We start from the raw sequence: 25,558 nt of genomic DNA, 5'->3' as shown, positions 1-25,558 counted from the left end.
TCCCTCCTCAGCCCTGCGGTCGGCCCCCAAGGGGCTGGGAGCTGAGGAGCTGGGCCCTGGCCCGCCTGGCCCTCCAGGTCCTGCCCTTACAGGATCACCCCACCAGGCATGACTCAAAGACATGTCACTGCATTAACAAGGGCCCAGGACGGGCACTCTCTCTTTTGATGAAATCCAGGCCCCTGTTAACAGGGACAAACCCAGCAGCCACACCTCGGTTTCTATGGCCTGGGGGAGGGGGCCCCTGGGGGCCGGGCTTGCCATTAAGGGCTGCAGATTTCTGGAGGCCCAGGCCTGGTTTCTGACCAGGGAAGGTGGAGAGAGCAGTGGGAAGGTGCCACCAGGCCTCACAGAGGCTAAGAGAAGACACAAGCACCACACCCAGGACCATGAATGCCCACTGTGTTGTTGGAGGTGGGGGCCCAGGGTGGGACCTGCAGGGGTGAGGAGTAGTGGAAGGCGAGACATGCGGGAAGTGTAGGCAAGTCTGAGTGGTCTGGCTCTGAAGAGAAGGCTTGGAAAAGCAGGAACTTCACCTGCGCATCTAGCTCTCCACATCCTCAGAAGCTATTCTTCCAGGAAGCCTGCCCTGATGCCCCCAAGCTGGGCTTCCCAAGTCTCTGCCTCCTGCTACTACAGGAACCAGTCCCTGTCCTGAGAAACAAGTTTATAAGTTCGTGTCCATCCACCAGGCAGAGTCTCAGAAGGGAAGGTGTTTGCCAAGCCCAGGCCAAACACCGGGGAAGCTCGGGACGCAATGACATGGCTAAGAGTGAGTGAGTGAATAGATGGGTGCATGGGTGGAGTGGGCGATGAGTGCATGGGTGCAGAGGTGACTGGGTGAGTGTGTAGATGAGTGGGTGAGTGTGTGGCTGTGTGGGTGAGTAGGTGTGTGGGTGAGTGGGTACAGGGGTGAGTGGGTACGTGGGTGAGTGCACAGGTGCATGGGTGAGTGGTGCAGGGGTGAGTGTGTGTGGGTGAGTGGGTGCAGGGGTGAGTGGGTGGGTGGGTGGGTGGGTGCGTGGGTGAGTGGGTGTGTGGGTGCAGGGGTGAGTAGGTGAGTGGGTGCATGGGTGAGTGTGTGGGTGCGTGGGTGCAGGGGTGAGTAGGTGAGTGGGTACATGGGTGCAGGGGTGCATGGGTGAGTGGGTACAGGGGTGAGTGGGTACATGGGTGCAGGGGTGAGTGGGTGCGTGGGTGCAGGGGGTGAGTGGGTGAGAGGGCGCAGGGGTGAGTGGGTGGGTGGCTGGGGGACAGACCCCTCCAACATCCCTCGGGGAATATTTTGCCTCTTTACAAAGAACAATTGCCTCTCACAAACAAGGTGACTGCACAAGCAGCTGGCCTTGATGGTGAGGCCCTTCCCTGTTCGAGGAGGCAGCCAGGGCTTTTTGGACACGTGTGTGGCCCCCACTCCCACAGCCGCATCGTGTCACCGGGGAACCTCACCTCGCAGTGGAGACGCTCTCGGCAGAGCCGTCTTGCTCGGGGTACCTGGCTTATGCTGACCGCGTGCCCCTGGGCGGTGCCCCCTCTGGCTGAGGACCTCTGCCTGGCACCAGGCCGGACAGTCCTCGGGTTGGGCACCCAGGCAGACACCCAGGAGGGGCTCCACCGGGGTGGCAATGCGGGGGCATCTATGAGTGCGGTGGGGGTCCTGGTACCTGAAGGAAATCTCACCCTGCCACCTCCCCAGCCCCTGCCCGGGAGACCCCAACGGCTCTTCCAAAGCATGTACACTTAGCGATTTGGGAGCTGACCCCCAGAAAGACCCAGAAGGGTGGGCGAGAGACCACTAGAGGAGACATCTTGGGAGGAGGGGAGACGGCAGAGGTGAAGGGCAAGGGCACCCCACGGTAGGAGCAGGAAAGCTGGGGAAGGGGGTCAAGGCCTCCAGAGAGGATGTAATTATGCCCTCCCCACGGAGCCCGGCCTTGTCGGAGCTCTGGTCGCTTGGCACTCTGAGCTCTCGGCCGCAGCTGTGGCCACCATGTGTGAACGGCCCACCCAGGCCCAGCTGCGGGGAGCAGGGCGCCAGGCCTCAGCCCTGAGCCGTACAGCACAGCAACATTAATGAGGTCCTGGGCACCCGGCGCCCACGCAACCACTCTCTGCCTTGGTCCCCCAAATCGGGGTGAGGGGCTCAGAGGTCCTGGGAAGGCCCGGGGCGACGCTGGCCCCCAGCGAGTGCTCCAGGACCAAAGGAGATCCCAAACTGCCCACGGCTACCCCATTCCGCCTCCCCTGGCCAATGCCAGGCTCCTACTCACCCCTCAAAGTCCACCTCCGTGGCACTCAGCACCACGGACAGCACTCTGCCCTGCCCCTTCACAGATGCCACGCGGCCATCACAGGCTGTCCGCACAGATACCCACCCCCCCGCTGGCCAGGGGGCAGGGCGTGGGCTGGGCTCAGCTCTGCCCCTGTAGGAGCCCGGCAAGGGGCAGAGGTGGGAGCACAGAATGTACACTCAGCACACGCCTGAAGCCCCCCAGGCCGGGATCCGGCAGCTCCACGGCCCCCCAACACACACACTAAATAAGAGAGCGGACGTATGGTGCACAGCACTCCCATCCCACCCAGGGGGCTGTGGCCCAAGTCAAGCACAAGGTCCGATGGCCTTCCTGGCCAGACACACACCCCCCCCAACTTGGCCCGTGCCTCTGCGAGACGCTGCTACGATTCAGGGCTGGTTCAACAGGCTGGAAGTAATGGCAGCGAGCAGTGCACAACCCCCCCCCCCCCATCAGAAAACTTGCCTCCCGCTGTCCCCACACTTGTTTCTATGGTAACTTCCCAAGGTCAGCAGCAGCCTTGCTCCGATGGAGACAAAAGGCAGCCGGCACCTGCTTAGCCGGCCACAAGGTCACTAATGAGCCAGCGTGGCCCCCGGAACCTGGGACCACTGGAGGGCTCCTTCCTTTTCAGAAGGCTCGAAATCCCCCTGCAGGCACGGCCCAATGCAGCAAGCCACCACAGAAAGCCCTAGACACGGAGGCTAACCAGGCGGGGACGTGTCCAGCTTGGCCCTCTCGTCCCCTGCGCGGGGACTCCCCCGCCGGCCCCACAGCCAGTGTTCGCCAGCCCATCAGCACCCCCCTCCCCGCCCCCCGTCGGGCCTCACAGCCCCACAGCCCGTGCTGATAAGGCACCTCGCCCCTCCACCCGCACGTGATTCATGGACAAGCTTATCAGTGCCCGCCAGGGCTGCTAATGGGACAGTGACCCGCATCTGGGCCTGCCATTACCACTCATTACCACCATTACATCCTGTAATCCACAGTCCTCCGCCGTGTCTGTCCTATCTGCTGAATCCCAGAGCCCTGGCGGGAGGGGCAGGGGCAGGGGAAGAGAGCCCCTCACCACGCACCACTTCCCACCTCCAAACCTGCCGGGCCTGGGCTACACCAGCCCCCGTCCCCAGCACCTGGGGCCTGCAGGGCCGCAGCTAAGCATCTGGAGGACCAGAGCTGAGGCCGGGACTGGACCACCCAGCTCCTGGCCGACGGGGGAGCTGGATCTAACAGGGACAGGTGTGCCGGCAGCCCCCCGGGGAGGGGAGGGCAAAGCGTGGGGTCTGGGTGCAGCCCGCCCTCCAGGACGCCCTCCTTCAAGCCCCGTTCCACTCCCCCGCCCCCGGCTCCCCGACTGGGATCAGCCTCTATCTGAGGCCCCAGCCCACACCGGCCCAGGGCAGGCCCCAGGGCACCCGTGGCTGCAGTCCACCCCTGGTGTCAGAGGCCTCCACCGCCGTAGACACGGTGCCCATCCACCGTGGCCCTGCCACTCCCCTGCCACCCCTACCAGGGCAGATCGGCCACACCTCTCCCAGGGAAGGCCCGCAGGCCACGGGGGCCAGCGGCCCAGGTCCCCTCCTGTCGTGTGTGTCCCAGCACCCCCGGGGGGACGCACCTAATGAAGAAGGAGGCTGCCGCCGACGGGCCTGTGGAGCCCCCAGCCGGGGCGCCCGGAGCCGGGGTGACCAGTGCCGTCGTGCGGGCCCCACCGCGGCCCCACGTCTTCGACGCGCCATCAGAGCTCAAGGTGGGGGAGCCGTCCCGGACCGTGTCTGCCACTGCCACCGCAGCCACCGCCGCCTCAGCCTAGGGGGAAGGGGGAGCCTGCATGAGGAACACACGCCTGCTGGGGAAGCGGACCGCACACCCCAGGGCCCCCACATGCTCCCCGGGCCCCTCCACACACAGGACCCCGGCTGGTGGCCAGCCTCACAGGGCCCACGGAAGACAGGTGGACACAGATGCCCACCCAGTGACCCCCACACCCCTCACCCCCGGGTCACCCACCTGGGAGCACGCAGGGGCACGATCAGAGGAGAAACCGAAATAAATATTTGTCAGCAGCACTAATTGCCCCGTGTATGATAATGTATGACGCTCCCATCATCTGAAATACTACTCTGGCATTTCCAGCTAATTAGCTAAAATAAATTCTAGAAAGAGAGACAGCCTCGTAATGAAGCACAAATGTAATTAAATGCTCCCTAGGACGGCCCCAGAAAACCTGAGATCCGTCCACCATATATTATGTTTATGTGCCCACGTCCGGCCCTGGACCCCCAGGCCAGACCTGGCCCCGGAGGGGGTGGATGTGGCTCCTGGCAGGAGTTGGGGGGTGGGGGGGAGCAGCCTGCCTCAGCCTGGCCACTCCCAAACCCATTCCCCTAGGAACCCCTGTCCCCAGGGTCCAAGCGTCCCCAGGTACCACACTGGTCCCTGGGCCCCCCTGCTCCACTCGGCCCCAAGGGCTGTGGACAAGCACTGCCTGGGCCACCTTCTACGCCAGGCCTGGGAGGACCAGGGTCCTCATGCTGATGGGACATGGGCCTCCCTGGTGACCCTGAGGGTGAAGAGCCACATTCTGGAGGGCCCAACGTCCTCGGGGTCTCCTAAGGGACGCAGCCAGAGGCCACGGTGCCACCACACGCCTTGGGAGGAACGTTCTGAAGAAGGTCCTGCCACCTCGCCACGGCGGAAGGTCCCGCCCTGCCCAGCCCACGGTCAGCACCAGCTTCCAAACCCCTCTTGGGACACAGTAAAACCATGTCTGCACAGGAAGTTCACAGAGAACCCCAAACTTCAAGCTAGATAGAAGCCATGCACTCCCCCCGGGGGCCCCTGGTGCACCGGCCGCTCCCCCAGGAGATGGAGGACGGGTCAGTAGCAGAGAAGGGTACACCTGAAACAGCCCAGGCCCTCACCCTCCGCGCCCTGCCACCTGCCTTGCCTCTGCCTAGAGGGCAGGAACTCCTATGCATCCCTCAGAACCCAGCCCAGCCAGCCCTCTCCTTCTCCAAGGCACTCCCTGCACCTGCCCCAGGTGCCCTGTCCCGGCCTCCCCCAGTCCTCTGACCTCAGCTTCCCTCGGGCTGTCTAGTGCTTCTGCACCCCGCCTACGGGGCCATGCCCAGCACCATACTTTCTCAGTCCTCCGGCTTCCGTGAGCACCTAAAACATGTCAGGAATCAGGAAGACCCTGGGGGGGTCCTACCGCACAGACCTGGTCCCCTCCACATCCTTGTGCCAACACCTTGCCTGGGGCACGGTAGGTGCTCAGTAAATCTGTCTTCCAGGAGCACACAGCCTGGCAGGGACGCATCTTCTCCCATGGCTGGGAGGCCCCCTGTCCCTGAGGGAATGGGGCTGTTGGAGTGGAGGGGGCACCAGCTCCCGGAGAACATTCCAGGAGGGCCAGCCAGGCCTCGGCCTGGACGATAAGAACGAGAAGCTGCTTCTCCAGGAGGCTGTGGAGACCCAAGGCAAACGGGTGGGTAACGCAGGGCAGCCCGGCCGGAGGACTCCCGTACATGCTCACACCTGCCCTCAAACGTGAAGACCTTGCTCACCACTAGACGCAAGTGCTCCCCACAAAAGACCCGGCGTTGTGGAGCAGAGCGGGTGGGAAAGACTTGCCACCTTCCGTCCCATGGACGCTGACCACCGGGGCCCCGCAGAGCAGAGCAGGGTTGAGCACCCACCGTGCGCCCCAGGTCCGGGGAGGGGACCACCACCCGCAGCACCCCCGTACCCACCCCTGTGGGCATCCTGGCTCCCGCCAGCCCCCCGGGATGGCTCTGCCGCGGGGCCTGCGCCCAGCAGCACGGGCCAGGCCGTCACTCCACTCGGTGAGGCCTCCCGGCCAGCGGGGAACCCAGGCATGGGGTCCCAGAGGGGGCCCTCCACGGCCCCTCCGTCCACTCCCACAGGGCCCGGGCCAGCCCACCGTCGCATGCAGCCTCTCCGCCTCCAGCCAGAAGGTTCTGGCACCACCTGGCGATGGCGCGGGTCGCCCACACTGACCTGTCTCCGGAGTCCCGCACGTGCCTCGGCTCCGCCGTCCCACGAGCTGCCGAGACACGGCCCCGGCCATCGGGACGGCCGCTGCCGATTCCTGCCAGGAGCAGAACCCAGGCATGCCAAAAGAAGCCGGAGGGGGCGGGAGGGAGGGCGGCCAGAGGACAGGAGAGAGGGGTCCAGGAGGGGAGGGGAGGGCGGGAGGCGGCCAGACAGAAAACGAGAGGGAGGCAGGAGAGCAGCAACGAAAGAGAAGCACGAAGAGAGGAGAGCATGAGGCGGCCGCACCGGCCCGGGGCCCAGCGCGCAAGCTCAGAGCCGTCCCGGCAGAGGCGCCCGACGGCAGCCGGCACCGACGGGCTCCAGGCAGCGCCTGCCGCGGGGCTCCGGGGAGCACCATCCGGGAAACACCAAACCGGCCCCCGGGGCCCGAGCCCCTCGGCCTGTGATACTCTGGCACGTGGAGGACGGCGTCCGCCAGCTCCTCAGCACGAACCCCTCACTGGGGGCTCTTCTGTGCCACGAGGTGGGGATGGCGGGGGGGGGGGGGGCAGGGGGCGAACGAACGGCTGGAACTGAATCCCGCAGGCCATCGCAGCCCGCCGTGGGGTGCAGCCGGTACTGCTTGCCGGGCCTGTGCCAGGTACCAGAGGCTCCGGGCTGGGAACGACCTGACCCCTGCGGGTGCCCTGCCCACCCCCCACCCCCGCACCCCATCACAGAAGCAGCTCGGCTGCAGCACCACAGGGAAGAGGGGGCCATCTCATCCAATGTCTGTTCCATGGAGGGGTAAACTGAGGCCCGGAGCGAGGGCACCAGCAACAGGCCAGGTCAGAGAGACAGGCCAGGACCGTCCACTCCCTGCCACCCCAGTCGCACCCCTGAGGATGGGCGGGCACCTACCAGGGACTGCGAGGACCAGGGGAGGCAGGCAGACTGGTACCGAGGTCACCGGCGGCAAACTCCCCGGCCGATGCCACACAACCCGCTCCCCGGTCTCCATCAGAACGACCTCAGCTCCTGTTCCACACATCACCTCCTCCAGGAAGTCCCCCACCCAGGCAGGGCCTCCACTGCCCCAGCCCCCATGGCCAGCCTGGAGCCCTAGGCTCTGGGTTCTCCCCTCCCCGCCGACCATGAGCCCTAGGGCGCGGGGTAGGGCCCGGCCGTGGATTTCTGCAGGACTTGGGAAGGTCTGCACAGGCTCCATGCAGCCCCGCCCCCTGCCGCCCCGCCGTGCAGGCTCGTGGTCTCCGGCTAAGAACCGAGCGCAGGAGTCCTGTGGACATCTCATGGGTGCTCCGTCAGCACGGAGGGACGTGCTGCAGTTCACGGCCAGGACCCAGTGCAGCAGGTCAGGGCGGAGGACCTGGGGTGGCCCCATGGCCACCACCCAGCATCTCGGGGCAACCAGGGTGGCGACGGCCGGAGCCTGGCTCCCGTGGGCACCTCCGTCCCCTGTGGCGGCAGGTCTGCCCCTCGGCCTGACGGTCCGGAAAGCATCCGCCAGACTGTCCCGCCGGGTGGGCCCCACAACCAGGAAGCAGCACTGGACACTCAGGAGGTGGAATTAGCCGGGAAGGGCCGAGCTCCGTGCACCCAGACGAGGGAGGCGGGCTTGGGTTTTGATTACAGCTGTGGCTGCCGAAGGGCCGCTCCCTCCAGACACGGGGCTCTCCGGACGGCCCCCCAGAGAACACGGGGAGAGCTCCCAGCTACAGCGCCCAGGATGTCCTGGGCCCTCAAAGTCCTGGCTCCCGGCCTCCCCCTCCAAAGACCATCCCCCTCACAACCTGCCTCCCCCTCTCCGTGCTGAGACACGGGGCTGCAGCCCGCCCCCCAGCCCTCCTGGCCAGCTGGAGCCACGTCTGCTGGAAACAGTTGCGCCCCGGGGCCGCCGGTGGGCACCCCAGCACGTCCTCCAGAGGTACGTACACGCGAGACTTTACCATCCCAGAGCCACTTCTCGCTATCGATGCCCCGGTTCCGGGGAAATTACCTCATCTGAATCCTAAAGTTCTATTTACGCTTCTAATAATCTCCCCATCGATCGCCAGGGCTGCTGTCTAATTACAGATCGTTCCCACCCACCCCAAACGCGATCAATGTGCACATAAAACGGAGAGGGAGCCTTAAACGCCCACGTTTTACGACGTGCTGGCTGCAGGCAGGGCTGCCCAGCAAGAGGCCAGCAACCCCCTGCCCGGCGCGTGAGACATAGACTCTCAACGGCTGCACCGACCCCACGGCCCCCGCAGTCAGCTCATGTCCCTCCTCTACCTCCTGGGCACCCTCAGAGCGAAGGCCGACCCCTCCCTCTGCCTGGCATCCGAGGCCCCTGTGAGACATGCATCCAGCTCCCTTCCCAGGAGCCCTCGGCTATTCCCCGCGGCCCGCGCTGACCCGCCACAGCTGGGCCCGCCACGTCTGACACTTCCCTCTGGGCCCAGCTCAACCTCACTTCCTCCGGGAAGCCTTACCCAGCTCTCCTGAGCTGCCTCCCCAACTCAGTGCTGCCGCCGAGGTGGCCCAGTGCTCAGCCAGGAGGTACCAGGCATGCGTGGCAGGGGCTGGCCTCCCCCTTCCTGGCCTCGCCCCGGGACTTAATAGAGGAGAGGTCAGAAGCGGCAAGGCCGCACCCAGGACCCGTCATCACACCGGCTGGAGGCTAGTTCGAGACCCAAGTGCTTCCCTGAGCCCCTGCACACCCCACCCCCAAGCTGCCAAGGGCCGGGGAGGCCCCAAGGGCAGAGTGCCGCTCCAGGACTGGTCCCAGCAGTGGTCACGGGGTCCAACTCCCAGCGAGGGCAGGATGTCATCAAAGGCACCGTCTCGCTAAACTCAGAGTGGACGGCAAGCCCAGGAGTGGGGACCGGGCAGGGGTCTGTCCTGCTTTGGGATTATGTATGACTCTGTCCCAGCAGCTGGGGACCCTCCCTGTACCTCCACGCCCCACAGCCCCACGAGGCAGAGTCCACGGGGCAGGTCTACCCACCACTCTATTTCAGAGACGCTCACTGGCCAGGCTCGCACGGCTGGCTCTGTAGTGACTGGAAAATGGACCAACAAAACTAGTTTCCTCAGCGACCCCCTGATCTCTCTGCCCCAGGGGTGAGTGATGGGGGAGGGGGGCAGCAAGGGGGCTTCTCCATATACCCACAATCACCAAGGCAGCAGCGTCGGACGCACTTGGCCCAGACCCCCGCCCCTCTCCCAGCTCCCTTCCCCCTGCAGTCCTAGGTCCTGATAAGGCCCCCAGGCTTCACACCTCCACCTCCAGGGAGGCCTCCATGCTTCACACCTCCAGGCCTCGGCCTGGACACAGAAGGCTCCTTCTGCCTGGAAGGCCCTTCCTACGTGTTTGCCTGGCGAACTCCTACCCTCGGGCTCTTAGCCTCAGTCCTCCACGAAACAGACGGGCACAGCTGAGGGCCCAAGGCCCCGGGAGAGGGCAGCCCCGAGGCTTGGGCAGAGCAGCCAGGCGCATTCTGGAGAAAGGCCTTCCCAGGTCAGCACGGTTAACCTCATTCATCACCCAAACCCAAAAGGACTCCCTCCAGTGTCCCAGGAGACCCCTAATCCAACAACCCTCGCATCGCGACTCCTATCCTGGTATACTTTCTGCTTGAGGGAAAACCGGGGGCGCCGCAGACCCCTGGGAGAGACCACCCCCAGCCAAGCTCTGTGGCCAGGGGGAACGCGGCCGGTCCCGGCTCCGCCCTCCAAGGCTCGCCTCTTCTCCACCTGCGTGGGGGACACCGGCCCAGCGCTCTGCCTGAGGACGCCCAGCCCAAGTCCATGGCACCCACAGGGCCCGCTGGTGCCCAGAGCTGGCTCCATGGAGGCCACGCCCCCTGGTGTGGGGGACCTCGAGGAGGGCCGGAAGAGGAGAGACCTGGGGGAGGGGACACGGCCGCCGACTGAAAAGATGTGCCCCCTGAGAGACCAGGGGAGTAGGCACAGAACGCGGCCACCACCTGCAGGCCCCTCCCCCTAACGCCAAGCCCTGTCGCGCAGTCCACAGCCTCGGGGGCAGCCCGGAGGGGAGGGGCCGCCGGACCCCTCCCCACGAGATGCTCCCTCTGCCTCTGACCCTGAGGAAGAGGGCCCGACCCTGTCCCAGGAGCCCGCCAGTCAGCCCACGCACCAGCCGGTGCTCTCAGAAGCAGGAGCGGCCGACACCACGCCCGGCCACGCATGCTGGTGCTGCGTGGAACTGACGTCCCCGGGGCCGCGTGAGGACCCTGCCCGCTGTGACGTCGCCAGCACACTTGACGGGGGCCTCGGGAATGTCCGGGGGCCTCCCCCAGTGTTCACGGCCCCTTGCTTAAGGGGGTGCTGCTCAGTCTGCACAACGTGAGCCACAGTGGGATGTGGGCAGGGCCCCTCAGAGGCCAGCAGCCCGCCCCGCCCAGGGGACTCACCAGGCACGACGGTGGCAGGAAGCTGTTGACCCTCGAGACGCTCCACATGCCCTCCAGGCACTGCTGGGCCTGGATGGTGACCGTGCTCAGTGCTCCCCCGAGGCCAGCAGGTGCCACCGACACCTGGACGCTGGGCCCGGACGGCCAGGCCAGTCCCTTCCTCCTGTCCGGCCCCACTCGGCCCGGCTGCCTCCCGGCCGGGCCACCGGCCACTGGCACAGCCCGCGGGCTGGTTACGGTGCCCGGGCCGGAGGGCACGAGGCCAGGGCCTCCGTGCGGGGCGTCAGGGTCCTCGCGGCTGGCAGGTGCCTGGAGCAGCCGCAGGGCCTCCCGCGTGAGCTGGTTCAGGTGCGTGTCACAGACGTCGCAGCGGCGCTCGGCCTCCGGGCGGCATGTCGGCAGGGCCCCGGGCGCCGGCAGCTTGTCGAGGAGCAGAGCGGAGAGGCAAGGGTCCTGGGGGGACAAGGACAAAGGTGGTCGGTGCCTGGGCGCCAGGACCCAGCCTCGCGTTCCTCACCCGCCACGGCGCCAGGCCAGCTCACGCCGTGGCCGCCGCATAATCCATAACTGATTAATAAGGCCCCAAACGGTTTCGTCTGCGCGCACCCAGCAGGAAGATAATTATCGGAGCTTAACAGTGGGGCCTACGCTGCCCTTGACAACTACCTGCCTCCTCCCACCCTCATTACTGTGCTCAGTCTCGGCTGACAAGGCATCTGTGCGTCCCCCAACACCCGGGCCGGCCGCGAGTGGCCAAGGCCGTTGCGAAGCATCCAGGAGGCGGACACCCCCCACCCTGGCCCCGGGGCCCTTCCACGCTTGCAGGCTGCAGGCGTCCCAGGGCTCCACTCGAAAGCAACACCGTCCCCCACCCTGAGGGCCGGCCTGGCTCAGCCCCAGGCGAGGTGGGGTCTCCCTGCCCTGGTGAAGCCTGGGCCCTGGTGGGGATCTGGAGGAAAACGCGAGGCGGCCCTGCCGTAAGCGTGCCAGCAGAAGTCCCGCCGTGCAGTGACACTCCGCGGAGGCGAGCCAGGCAGTTCCAGGTCCACGGGAAGACGGAGGCACTGGTGCCAGCTGGCAAGGGGGCAGGAGGCTTGAAGCCCACCCTGCTCGATCGCAGGTATGGAGGTGGTGCCCAGGGCGTGCGGCGCCTGGTGACTCCTCCTGCAGCCCAGGGTCCCGGCCGTGCGCCGGGGGAGGGGGGCACACGGTTCTCCCTCATCATGAGCCTGGCGTCCAGAAGGGGCTAGGGACAGGAGCCAGGTCAGCCCGAGGGAGGCCCTCACCCCGCCTGGAGGTCAGGGAGGCCTTCTGGAAGAGGGAACACCTCTGGAAGGAGGGAGAAGAGGAGAGAGCCAGTCCTCAGAAGGAACCTCACTGGAGACAAGTTCTCAAGAGTCATATCTCCAGGGCCCACACCCGGTCCCTTGACCAAGGCTCTGCCTTGGCGCCCCCCTGGGGCAGCCCTGGGGAGGTCGGGGTCAAAGCCAGAGCCAGACCCTCCACAAAGCACTGGCCCGGCCCAGCTGTGGCCGTGACCACCCAGGGCGTTCATCCTCACATGGCCAGCTGGGCCGCTCGGCTGGGGCTCCTCCCGCCCCCGCCTCGGGACCTGCTATGACCCTCCAGACTCCGAGTTTCTTCCTCTCCCGGCCACCCCACCCCCACAGGACTCCGGCCTCCCCAGATACGCCCCTTACGCACAAGAGGAAGCTGAGGCCCCCCTCCAACAGAGGGCATCTCATTCACCCCACCCAGGTTCCCCGGGCCTGAGCGGTGGCCAGCCCGACCCCTGCACCGAGGGAGGCTCAAGGGGGCCCGCTGTGGCAGCATGGGCTGGCTGACAAGGGCCACTGCTGGTCAGCCCCGGGGGCCGTGGCTCTGCCCCCGCGTCACACTCCCTGCCCGGTCCTCCCCGGCTCAGCCGCAGCCCAGACCACTGCCCCCCCACCGCCCCCCACATACCCCAGGGAGACCAGGTCCCACGAAACTTGGCCAGGCAAGGTGCGCCAGCTGCCGGACCTGTGGGTCCCTCCAGAAGGCCTGGATTTTCTCCGGCCAAGGCGCGGAGGGCTCCAGAGCCTCTGAAGTGCTCCGCATGCCTGGGCCCCATCAGCAGACACCCCCAGCGGCTCCTGCAGTCGGGGGCGGGGGGGGGGGGGGGGGCGGCAGGCCCACAGAAACCCCGCAGGAGCCTCCACTCGGGCTGGCACCCGGGGCCACAGATGGAATCCAGACGCCCTGTCCCCAGCCACAGGCAGGGCTCACACGGGGCCTGGCTCTGTCACTTGTCACTTCCCGCCTGTTTTCCAGGTCCCAGCTCTGATTACTCTGGCTTTTCCACTCAGCAGGAGGCTGCTAATGGTGGCCAGGCGTGAGGGGAAGGAAGTGCCATTAAGAGACTTGAAAGGCAGCCCAGCCCCCCCCCAGCCCCCCCCAGCCCAGCCCCCACCCCCTCAGGCCCGGCAGCCCATTGTTCCAGGGCCGAGGCCGGCCTGGGGACCTCAGGCCTGTGGGGGAGCCCTGTGGCAGAAGGAGGCAGGAAGGAAAGCTGGGGGGGGGGGGGGGGAAGGGGGGGGACTTACTGACCTGAGCACGCACCAGACCCCCACAGGCACACAGCAACCCCCACACACACCAGCTGTGTCATCAGGAACGCACATGGCAGCTGTCAGGGAGGCCCCAGCCCCACCAAGGCCTCAAGCTCCGCCATCAAAGCCCCAGGAGGAAACTAGGCAGGTCTGCTCCAGTTGGGGGCAGGGGGTACTCACCACACCCCGGCCCTGCTTCGCCAGCCGCCCAGGAGGCCCGGCCCAGACATACCTGGGCCCACCCCGTGGCCCAAGCCCACTGTGGGGCCCACCACCCCTTCCCAGCACCGGCAGCCAAGCGCGCCTCTTGGAGGATCCTCACCTGGGCAGGGCAGAGGGTATCTCTCCCAGCTCCGTCTCGCGTCACACACCCGAGACACGAGAGGAGAGCCCTGCCTTGGGTGACCACGCAGACACCCTAGTGGGGCCGAGAGCCCGCCCGGCCCTGAGCCCCTCTGGCAGGCCGGGCAGCACTGGGCTGGGCCACTCGCTGCTCTCACTTGGAAGCATGCGCCCCACACCCGAGCGACCTATGACCTCGCCAGGCTGCCGGACCAGCTTGGCAAACAGCAAGCTGTGGCCAGGACAGGCTCCCCACCCCCAGCACCCTGGCACCGTGCTCAGGACTCCGCGGAGGGGGAGCTTCACCCACACCACCTGCCGCCCCTGGGCGGCCTCCACAGAGACAAAGTCTGGGCAGTCCCTGCAGCCCCGCCCGCCTCCCCCCTCCGGGACCACGGTGGCCTTCCCCTCACAAGCCAGCAGCCCTCAGACCTTAATGCCGGGGGCTGGGAAGGCCCTTCCCCGAAGCCAGGTCTCCCCTGCAACTGCCAGGGCCCACAGGCCCAAGCCCATGAGAGGTCACTGGCCCAATTTCAGGAAGTTTGACCCCTGAAAGGCCCAGTCACCATGCCATCTACCACCCACCCCCTCTCTGGAGCCCAGCACCTTCAGAAAGACAGTAATTACCCCACTGCAAGATATTACCTTTCGCTTTCCTCTGCAGTCTAATTAAGCAGATATCTTACTTGCGTTTGGAAAATGTTTTTTTAATTTGATTCAATTTAGCACTGCAAACCATCTACCCATCATGCCGCCAGGGTTTTAGGGAGGCTCCCCCCCTAAATGTAATGACTTTCCATTTTTCATCTCCTTTCTGGGGTCTCCAAGTTGCTTCAAGTAATCCTTCCACTTCCTCCTGCATTGGAGGGCCAGAACGACTGCTCCAGGGACGAGCTCGCCCGCCATCCCACCCAGAGGGGCCTCCCCAGCCCAGGGCGAGCAGCGCCCACCCTCGGGGCAGGACAGGAGCTCCCAGATCCCCACACTGAGGCCGACACAGGAGGAAGCGGGGACCGTGCTCCCCAGCTGGGAAAAAGACCCAGACCTCAGAGCTGCGAGACAACCCTCTCTGAGCCCTCGTCGCCCCGCCTTTAGAAAGGGGGCTCAGCACCCACCGGCAGGGCCTCTCGGAGGGCAGACGGGGCCAGAGGCCAAGCCTGCGGGGGGGCCCTGAGGCCTAGGGGCTCCCTTCCCCAGCCCACCACTCTGTGCGGCTGGAGCCAGGGTCCTCGCTGGGGTCCCTCTGCCTCACCCTCCCTTCCCTCCACAAACAAATGCCCCGGGCTGTGACCCTGGGCAGCCACTGCTTCGGAGCTGACCACAAGTCCAGGAAGGGACCCCTGGCTGCCGGACCAGGCGCTGCTCCAACCTCGCAGGCTCTGTTGGCGATGACATTCCGATGTCGCGTGCAGCCCGGGGGACCCAGAGCCGGGGGCGGGGGGCGGTGGGGGGCAGGGGTTCAGTTTGCCAGCCAGCCACACCTGGGCCGCCCCACCCCTGCCTCCACCCGCCACGCGCCTCGCCAAGGGCCCAACTCTCAGCCAGAGGCCCTGCCCACCCACATCCCCTGGGTCCGGAGGGAAGACAGGAAGACTGCACACCCCCGGGCCAGACCCTCCCCCACCCGCCAGCCAGAACCCCGGACACTGATCCGGTCCCATCAGGCTGCAGTTCCGAAGGCCCCATAGCTGACACAGACTCCCCTCCTCTGCCGGGGAGGTGGCGTGGGGGAGCGGGGGGTGCTGCCCGGCCCACCCGGCGCCGACTGGCACCCGTCCCCAAGGCCCTGTGCCAGGCACCAGCCAGCTGGACAGCTCGGGGCACACACTAGTTCATTGAGACCCCCTCCCTTCAATGGCCTCCCCTGTCCTCCGCCCGATGCCACAACGCCACGCGAGGGTGGTGGGGACCCTGATGGCTAACAGCCTGACCAGCAGGACGGCCTCGGCTGGGGGTGGGGAGCGGTGTAGACAGGCTGGCTTCCTGGGGGCGCTCCCCACTCAGAGGGGGCTCTGCACACGCTTCGGGGGGCCTGGAGCTCACCCAGACACGGCTTTCAGTCCAACTCTGTGGGGGTGAGCTGCCGCTCTCCTGGACCCCATTCTCCTCATCTGAGCCACGGGCCACAGCACACTCTCAGGGCCACTCAGGAGGGCCCAGAGCCCCAGGGAGGCCGGACGCTGCCCTGGGTGGCCCGGCCAGAGGAGGCGGCCGCTGAAACGGAGTGGAGCCCGTGCCCCTCAGCTGGCCCCGGGCCTCCCAAGTTCTCCTGCTGGGAACCTCTGCGTGCGGATGGCCAGCCCAGATGTGCACCCAGCCACCAGGCCCCTCCGATGAGGCCGCCAGGGGGACCCAGGGCTGCAGCGCTCTCGTGGAAGGACTTCCAGGGGATCCCCAGCCCCAAGCTCGGCTCCAGGGCTGGAGGGCGAGTCCGCTCCCCCACACCTCCTGACCTTTGACCTCATCCCCCTTCCCCTCTTCCCTCCACCTGGCATCCCGAGACAGGCATCCCCACCCCAGAAGGCCATCCCTGAAGGCCCTCACCCCATCTCTGTGGGGCTAGTTCTGAGATCGAATGCCACCTCGTCCAGGAGGCCCTCCTGGATGCCCCTTTCCAGAGTCCTCTCTCCCAGCCCCACAGCATTTCCGTTATGAGCACAGACATGGGAGGGTCACTCACCCCCACGCGTGCTGTTTCCTCCCTCACCATGTGGGGTGGTGGAGTTAAGCGTGTTTTGCTCAGACAGAGGTCAGCCGACGGCTCGCAGGCATCGGCCCTCCCGTCTGCCCGGCTCCCTGTCCCCCCTCCCCCTTCCCAAAGCACCACCCCACAGCCCAGGGTGGTGTGCACCCCAGCCCCTGACCTAACCAAGCCCCAGGGGCGTTCTGAGAAGAGGGATCCCACAGCACAGACCCAGCCAGCCCTCCTCACCCATCACCCAGCAGAGAGGACAGACACGGGACAGGACGGATCCCAGCATCATCTCGAGATCCGGCGCCCAGACTGCCAGGCCTCCCCCCCCAGGCTCCCCACTGGCCCACTGCGCCAGCCGGATGAGTCCCCTCAGACCCGTCTCCACAGACACCCAGCCGGCCACAAACCATGCTCCTCACCGGCCACCATGAGCCTGAGGGGCTCTTGGATCAGACCACCAAGCTTGGGAGGCACGGCTGAGGCCCAATATGCCGAGAGCTCGGGAAGGGACAGGGCAAGGAGAGGGGCCCCCAGCGACGAGACCAGGAGGGCCCGTGGCTGCACTTTGGGTGACCACCAAGCGAGCCAAGCCAAAATGGTTCCCAGACAATCCCTCAGGTTTTAGACGGGCCGAGTTTGTGGGGCCGGTCGGGGTTCCAGGTGGCCTGGCATCATGGCTGTGAGGGGTGGACAGGGACCTTCGGGGACGGGTGGGCCAGCATCCGTCACGGGGTCAGAGGTGAGTGCAGAAGGCCAGCACCGGGCCCGGCGGGACCATCAATCTGTCAGCCCCAGGCGCCCGCTGAGCCCACCCACCCCTGCCCCCAGCCCAGCCCCCACAACTGAAGCCTGGGATGCTGGCGGGGAGCCCCCCACCCACAGGGCACCCGGACCCCTGCAGACAGCCCTCAAGCCACCCCAGCCCCACAGGGGATCCCCCAGCCACAAAACGTGACACTGGAAGTGAAAATGCCCCCTTTTAACCCGGGGGAGCAAGGCACTCAGCCCCAGGACCCTGTTCGCAGATGGGGAGGCAGAGACCCTGCAGAGGGGTGATGCCCCAGGCTCCCGCTTCAGGCGGTGGTGCCACGCCCTGGGTTCCCTCCCGCAGGGGAGCGTCTCCAGCCACCACGTCCCCCCCCCCCCCCCCAGTCGTGGGAAGGGAGAGCCCAGAGTTCAGGGGCGAAGTAGAAGCAGTGACTCCCAGGGGCACCTGCGGGACTCAGAGGGCTGAGCATCCGACTTCGGGTCGGGTCATGACCTCAGTTCATGGGTTCGAGCCCCGCGTCGGGCTCCGTGCCGACAGCTCGGAGCCCGGAGCCTGCTTCGGATTCTGTGTCTCCCTCTCTCTCTGCCCCTCCCCCGCTCAAGCTCTCTCTCTCTCTCTCTCTCTCTCTTTCTCAAAAAATAAATAAATTTAAAAAAAATTTTAAAAGGGAGTGGCTCCCAGAGGCCCAGCCACCTTAGCTGGCCGCCTCCAGGAATCCAGAGGACAGCCTGGCCTCGACTCCACTCCCCCCGGCCCCCCCCCCCCGAATCTTGCTCTGTTCCCAGGGAATGAAGGAGCAGACAGAGGCCACACGGGCCAAGGGGACACTCAACCCACCTCTATTCTATTCACTTACTCACACTCCACACCTTTTTGCACAGAGCACCGGCCACGGCTTTCAAGAACTACACAGCAGACGTCAGATACAAAGCCATAGAGACAGCTGCTTTAGAACAAATAGGAATGATCAATTCCCAAAAGACACAAGAGAACACGCCCATGTCTTTGGTGGAGGCTGAAGAATCCACTGGCCTGAGCTTCCCCGCAGGCACAGGGAAAGGGAAACCCGAGTTGCCTTGCTATTTAAAATAAGGACTGACTCTTCTGACTCCCAAATGAGATCCTTCCGTGACACTCGAGGGATCAAGGCACCCGGGAAAAGGCCCCAGATGCGTTTCCTCGGCCCATTCCAAACCATCACAAGTCTTGCGGCCAAGGCTCTGAGCAGCCCGGGGCGGGGGGGGGGGGGGGGGGGGTGACCTGTGGCCTCCCTCCCTGACCCTCCACCTCTCACTCTCAGCAGACAGGCAGCAAGGCCGATCTCCCGACACACGCCCCACCGCTGACTGTAGCGGGACGCCCCGCGTGCTCCCTCCCACGAGACACAGGGACTCGCCCGCACCAAGGCCAGCTCCCGAAGCCCCGTCTCTGCTTGTGGCCGGTGCCCGGAAGGCAGGGGTTGGCAGCCCTTCAGCTCAAGCCCACCCGCGCTGCCCACCCTCACTCCCTGAAGCCCTGGACCAGCAAGGAGATGAGACAGGCACAAGGACCCTGTCGTTCCATTACTGGACCCAAGTATACCAGAGGGCACTGGCTGCACCACCGTCTGGCCCAGGGAGGAGGGGCCGGCTGAAATCTCACAGAGACCTAACCGGCCCCCCTCCCTCCCCCGGCACAGGCTCGGTCCCCCAGAGTGGCCTGGGAGCCTCCGAGGCCCACACACTCATCCCTTCCCGGCTGAGTCATCATCGGGGCCCCTGCCAGATGGGAGACCAGCCCCAGGGAGCTCCCGCCCCTCTCACACCTCCCCAGCCCCTCCCCAGCCGCCTCCAGAGCCTGCCAACAGCTGGCTCAGCGGGGGTGCTCTGCTGAGGCCGCCTGCCCTGCCCGGTGGAGCCCCAAGGCAGGCACCCTGGTCCTGGCACGGGGGCGGCCCCAGAAACAGGTGGAGCCCAGGCCAGGCTCCCGACAGCGTGGGAACCAGGGGTTCAGGGACCCTGACCGCAGGCAGCAAACGTCCCACGCCAGCTGAGCTCAGCCCCTGCCCTCCCGGGACCACAGGGCAGCTGGGACAGCAGACCCAGGGGCCCACTGTTGCAGTCAGAGCTGGGGGCCATGGACACAGAGCACCCAGGGGACTCAGAAGGCTTCCTGGCGGGGGAGTGACAGCTGAATGTCGAGCTGGCAGAACCCCACCCCCAAGCCAGACCCCAGAGAGAAGCGGGAGGGTCTCCAGGACTCCAACCTTAGGAGCCTGTTGCCCCTGAGCCGTGCACTGGACAGGAACCCACGGCCTCCCCAGCAGCCTTCAGACCGACTGTCCAGCTTGGTGCAAAATGTGAGCTAGCACATGCCTGGGGCTGCACCGGTGGGCAGGGACCTCGGCAGTGGCTGTGGAGCTCATGGTGGGTGGGCGGGGGGTGGGGGGGCAGGAGGGTGGGACCCCCTGCCAGGTGAGCAAGAGGTTTCCAAGAGCCGAATGAGAATTGATCCCTTTCCCTCCACCGGGGGCGCTAATCAATCCCACACCGGTACAGACACGTCGAAGGTCATGGGGTCTCTGGAGAAGTCGTCACCTCTGCGTGATGCACCTGGATGGCAGCTGGGATGGGTCCCCAAGCAAGAGCCGTGTCCCCGCTGCTGCAAGGGGAGTGAGGATGGCCATCCTCCATGGGGGCTGTCACCCGGGTGGGGGAGGGGATAGCAGGAATCCAGCCCAACGGCCATGGGGGTGAACACAGAGAGGTGGCTCACTCAGTCATTCAACAAACGTACAGGGGTCACCCAGACCCCAGGCCTGCCTGGACAGAGCTCCCGGCCTAGGGGCAGCACAGTGGCCAAGGGGTGTGGAAAGGGCCGAGAAAGGCCCGGGTCGGGTGGCCTTCCAGAGTGGGGTGGAGTATGGGGGAGGGAGGCTCAGTGACCCTGGAGGAGCAGTCAGAGCCATGAACGTGGAGGGAAGCCAGTCCACGCAGGCTGAGTCTCCCAGCCACAGTCAGCAGTGCAGGCACCAGAACCGGGGGCGCTGGCGACTCGGGCTGCGTAGTTCTGCCACGTGAGCGCGGGGAGGACGGGGGCCGGGGGAGGACAAGGGCCGGGGGAGGACGGGGGCCGGGGGAGGACGGGGCCAGGGGAGGACGGGGGCCGGGGGAGGACGGGGCCAGGGGAGGATGGGGCCAGGGGAGGACGGGGGCCAGGGGAGGACAAGGGCCAGGGGAGGACGGGGGCCGGGGGAGGATGGGGGCCGGGGGAGGATGGGGCCGGGGGAGGACGGGGGCCAGGGGAGGATGGGGGCCGGGGGAGGACGGGGGCCGGGGGAGGACAAGGGCTGGGGGAGGACGGGGGCCGGGGGTCTGCAAAAGGAATGCCCATGACAAACCACCTGGGGTGAAGGACAGGATGGGGCCTTCAGGCAGAGTGGCCTCTGTGGGCAGGGGTGTCCCTTTCAGTGAGCCTCCGTCTGACGGGGCCAGGACAGCAGCACTGGGACTGGCAGAGACCCCTCCTGATGAGAGGTCCCTCCTGGCTGCACTGAGGGTGGGAGCTGGGGGCGGGCAGGCGTCGGGAAGGGACAGAAGGGATGCTGACAGGGGTCTGCAGGAACTTGCTGACCAGTTCGAGGCAGTGGGTGAGGAAACCGAACAGTGTGGACGCAGCCCCAGCTTCTGCCTCGGGGGAAGGGGGACAGAGCGGCCAGTGGCTAAGCTGGGGGGCACTCAGCTGCAGCAGAAGAGGAAGGCCCAGGTTTGGTCCCTCCGAGGGACATGTTGCGAGCCCCCGGCAGACTTTTCGGAGACAGGGGCACCCAGAAGGGGCACAGGGAGATCAGAGCAGGGAACTGGCCGGACCGCCTGGGGATGAGAAGGGTATCTGTAGCTGGGCCCACAGTGGGAAGAGTCCGTGAAAGGGTCCTGAAGGGTTCATCTGGGGAACCTGGCGAGAGCTGAAGGGGGCAGAGAGGGGTGCCCAGCCTGGAGGCCCCCATCCGGCCGTCCGCTCCACACCCAGGCCCACTGCCCTTCTTGGTTCAGGTAAGGACAGTCTCCCAGGCTCCAACCCTCCCGTGCCCTCTGGGGGCATCAGGACACAGTCCTAACCCCTCCACGAGAATGCTGTCCCTGGGTGGGGACTACGGTCACCTTCACTCCCCGGACGGGGAAACTGAGGAAGACACAGATTGAAAAGAGGACACAGCAGCAAAGGAGAGGAGGGCCTTACACCCGGGACACCTGATGGCTGGGCAAGGCTCCAAATGCCCCACTCAACCCCACGGGCACCAAAGACCCGGGCACAGAAGGACCCTCGAGGCCCACATCCCGGGAAGAGCAGCAAGGGCCAAGGGGTTCGAGCCGCCCTGTGCTGGCCCTGTTCTACCCACCTGTGAAATGGGTACACAGATGGTCCCGGATCTCAACAAACCTGCCTGAGGTCCCAGAGCAGGGAGCCGTCTGCTGGTGGGAGGGTGGGCAAGGAGCCAGCTGGGCGGAGCCCTGGTGTGGATGCCAAGGGCAGAAAATGGGGTGACCTTGAGCCGGGGGAAAGATCAAAGTCCCTCCACCTTCTCAAGCCTTTCTCTACACCGAGATCAAGCAGGGACCCCCAGGGTGAGGGCCTCCGATAGCCAGGCTCCGGTCCGGCTCCAACCCCACCGCCCAGTGTCTTTCTGGCCTCAGAACAAAGCCCCGTGCTTCCCTGGACCATGGGCCAGACTCTGAGGAGGACTGGGCTCACCGAAGCCAATCACACACAGCCCCCACCCCCCCAGCTACCTCCCAAACCGAAAGCAGAAGCAGGTCCGCGCACGTGCCCTACGCACCAACTCCCCAGCCTTCCCTGAAGGAAGTTGTAGGCCAGGATGCCAGGGAGAGCCCGGGCTTCACAGGACAATGACGCCTACCAAGGCCCGGAGGTCTCGGGCCCAAACCCCTAGGTCCCTGGGCGTGGGTGGCTCAGCCCAAGGGCCTGGAGAGTTTCCATCCTCTGGGGAGAAACAGTGGATCATGGGGCCTTCCCTCCCATGGGCACAGCACTCTACAGGTTGGACCTCACTCCCAGAATGGCCCCGGGAAGACTTCAGTCATCTGACAGAGGAGGAAACACAGCGGGGGAGGGGCCGCGGAGCAGGAACAAAGCAGGGGACCCTGGTCTGCTGGGTGAGCATGCCACTGGGTACCAAGGATGGCCAGGAAAGGGGGTGAGCCCCCACCTGGCACTGAGGGCTACTGCCAAACCCAGGACAGGCCGGGGCAGGGGGCAGGTGAGCCCTCTGGGTGGTCAGGACGCTTCCCTGCTCAGCATCAGCAGGAGGAGACCAGTGAGCCACGCCCCCCCCCCCCCCCCCCCCCGTGATGAGGGCCTCTGTCTCTCTCCACCGGGATCCCCCACCCACCTGCAACCAGCTGGCCGACATGCCCAGCACCACCAGCCACGGAAGCCCCTCCTCTCTCTGGCCTCAGTTTCCCCTAATGGGGTAATAAGATGGCCGGGCAGCTCTGACAGACCCCCGGAAGTCTGTCCCAAACCACCCTCTCGTGGGGCCCTCAAGGTCCTCTGCTGTCTTTTCGACCAGATGCAGGCCATCTGGGGCACAGAGCTTGGAAAGCCTTCACGCTGCCCAGAGCAGCAAGTGAGGAGGGTCCAGCCCCACCCTGGGGGGCAGGCCGCAGGTCCCCTCTCCCCACCACAGAAAGGGCGCGCCCAGGACAGAAACGAGACTCCCCTCCCTTCCCCCACCTGGCCGAGACAGGAACACGAGGGGACCCCTGGAACCCAGGGCCTGGCCCCCACCCCAGACTTCTAAGCCCCCTTAGAGACCTATATTTAGATTCAATGGGGATTGTGCGGACTTCCCAAGAAGGCTTTCAAAAAGACTGAAGGTCTGGCGGGAAGGGCTTCCTCTGGAGACCCCCACCTTCCCAGGCTTTGCAAACTTCCAGTGCTCATTGTTCCTTGAACAATGGTCCCAGCTCCTTCCAAGACCAGGGCAAGCCCATTGGCTGGAGAATCTGGCAGAGCCCTCTCCCCGGGCAAACACCTAGGCGGCTGGGGCCCAGGCACTCGGTTCCCAAAAGAGTGGCCACTGCCTAAGGTTAGCAAAGCCCCAGGCCATGTCCCACACACCATTCTCACTCACGACCCGGGGAGGGGGCAGGCAGGGCCCCCCTCACAGCGGCAGGCCCACCCTCTGGTCCTCCAAGCCCTCCTGCCCCAGGTGTGCAATTTCCAGACACCTGGCTGGGGGCCCGGGTGCCCCAAGGGCGACCGCGCACCGAGTAACCTCTGGCTGCCGGCAGGGCAGGAGCTGTCCCGCCCTGGGTGGAGTCCCTGCCGGCTCCCTCTCTCCCCTCCCCCTCCCAAACACAGACTGCGGTTCCAGCTGTGCGACATCTGTGGCTCCGGGGAGAAGCGCCTGCCCTACCGGCCTCCAATCCCACCGCGGAGCCTCTTAGGATGAACTGCTACAACCCACACGCACCGCGTTACAGAAGGGGAAACCGAGGCCCGGAGGAGGGAAGGAACGAGGCAGAAAACACTCGGCGGAACCTCGCCTCCCTCCGGGGCCCCGAGGTCTCCCCAAAGCCGGCACGGGCCCTGCCCGGAGAAGCGGGTCCGAGAAAGGCTCACTTACCCGGAGGGGTGTTCCGGGCCCGCTGACCAGCTTCCACGCCTGTCGCTTGAGCTCGGCGAGCTTCGTGTGGCAGTGGCGGCACCAGCCGCCCCCGCCGGCCGAGTGGCCCTGCTCTGCGCCCGCACCGGCGCCCTCGGGCGCAGGGCGGCTGCCGCATGGGTCCTGCTCGGGCCCGTTGGGCAGCCTCTTGCGGGGGGACACCTCCAACAGCTGCAGCGGCTCGCGGGCCGGGCCGCCCTCGGCCACCTGCGGGGGGTGGGGGCAGAAGGGGACGTGAGCCTGGGCCCCTGAGCAGTGCCACGCCGGGACCCAGCACCAGTGACTCCAGATCTCAGCTTTTCCCGGCCCCGGAGTGAGGCACGCGACAAAGTTCGGAGCGCGGGGCCTCGAACCTGCCGCCCGCCCTCTCCTTCCACCCGGGCGGGTCCGGATCGGGGTCCCTCCCAGCAGGGGGCCCGGCGCCCCCAGCGTTCCGCTCCAGGCCCGGCCCCCAGGGGGCGCAGCGCACCCCGCGAGCATCCTCGGCGTCCCGGACTCCGTCTCGGGGCGCCGGCTGGCGCCCCGCCGCCCGCCTCCCTCTCGGGGCCCGGCCGCGCGTACCGCGGGTGGTGCTGTGCACAGCGGGGAGCCGCGGCCGCCCATGGCCTGGACGCCGGAAGGGCCGGGAAGGCGCTTCGGGCCGCGAGGGCTCTCCGGGGTCGACGAAGCTACGTGATCCGGCCCCGGGGCGCCCCCATGGTCCGGCCGGCCGCTCCGAAGTTGGCGGCGCGGGCGTGTGGGAGGAGAGCGCGCGACGGCGGCGGCGGCGGCGGCGGCGGCGGAGGCGGCGGCGGCTGGCGTGCAGGGGAGGCGAGGGCGGGGCGGGGGCGGGGCCCCGGGGGCGGGGCCGGCGGAGCGGGGCTCCGGGAAGGCCGTCCCGCCCCGCCTGAGCCCTCCGCACGGCTGCGCGTGGGGGAGGGAGCCCTCTCCGCCGCGCGGCCCCTCCCACTCCAAGGACCCCGACCTGTTAGGCGAGTCCCGGCCCGAGGGAGGGGCGCTGGGGGCCCCCGTGAGATACTCGGTACACTTGCGCGCATGCGCCTTCCTGCTCCTCTCCCGGGACAGTGGGGTCTGCGCGTCTCCTGGGAGGCACCGACCCACTCCTCACGTAACAGGCGAGGAAACTGAGGTCGCAGAGAAGGTCTCGCCCAAGGTCACGGTGCTAGGCGGGACGAGGAAGGGGCTGAACCCCGGCCCAGACTCCCACTCGCTTTTTCCTGCAAATACAGCGCACTCCGCGTGTCGCTGGTCGCCCTTCGGGTCTAACAGTCGCACGTAGGTGAGTTTCGCCGCGGTCCGCGCCTCGGAAAGTGCAGTGCCTGCGCCAGAGGGTCTCTCTCTAGGCGAGTCTGCAAGCGGCACGCGTGTCTTTGCAGCCGCGCGTGTGCAGGACGGTGCGTGTGCGCGCTGTGCGCCCGGGAAGCGGGAGGAGGTGGCGCGGCTGGCCCCGGGCGTGTGCGCGGGACCTGTTGTCAGCCGGCCTGGCAGATGGGAACTTAGCTGCGGAATTAATTGCCTGTTTGTCTCCGGCTGAGAGGTCGCCCCCCATCTCGGCGACCGGTTGCTCCCGCTCCAGCCCGGCCCTAAGAGTCGCCGCGATGTGAGGCGCAGGCGGCTGGGGGTCCAGGCTCCCGCGCAGCCAGAAATCCCGGGTCGCGCTCGGAGGGCGCGGCCGCGGGCTTCCCGTGACGCGAGCGCCCCCTGCTGGCCGCCGCGCGCTCTCCGCCCCGAGGCTGGAGAGACACCGGGCGCCACGAGT

At 66.6% G+C, this 25,558-nt stretch overlaps 1 protein-coding gene across 4 annotated transcripts in view; it reads right to left on the bottom strand.

Moving 5' to 3' along the window:
- KIF26A (kinesin family member 26A) overlaps positions 1 to 24,587 on the bottom strand; it is a 40,669-nt gene extending 16,082 nt beyond the window's left edge. For 2 of the 4 annotated variants that reach the window (XM_047863587.1, XM_047863588.1), the window contains exons 1-4: positions 24,361 to 24,587; positions 23,761 to 24,006; positions 10,736 to 11,188; positions 3,913 to 4,103 (exon numbers count right to left, since the gene is read on the bottom strand). In XM_047863587.1, coding sequence (XP_047719543.1) covers positions 3,913 to 4,103; positions 10,736 to 11,188; positions 23,761 to 24,006; positions 24,361 to 24,402 — 932 coding nt within the window. In that variant the 5' untranslated portion in view covers positions 24,403 to 24,587. Of the gene's footprint in view, positions 1 to 3,912; positions 4,104 to 5,370; positions 5,466 to 5,517; positions 5,970 to 10,735; positions 11,189 to 23,760; positions 24,007 to 24,360 lie in introns of those variants that run through there. The other 2 variants (XM_047863589.1, XM_047863590.1) reach the window with 2 other exon arrangements.
- Between the last annotated feature and the right edge of the window lie 971 nt (positions 24,588 to 25,558).

This window comes from Prionailurus viverrinus, chromosome B3 (assembly GCF_022837055.1).
Source record: "Prionailurus viverrinus isolate Anna chromosome B3, UM_Priviv_1.0, whole genome shotgun sequence".
Taxonomy (NCBI): domain Eukaryota; kingdom Metazoa; phylum Chordata; class Mammalia; order Carnivora; family Felidae; genus Prionailurus; species Prionailurus viverrinus.
The sequence above is the reverse complement of the archived record's forward strand: the minus strand, read 5'-3'. Positions and strand labels throughout refer to the sequence as shown.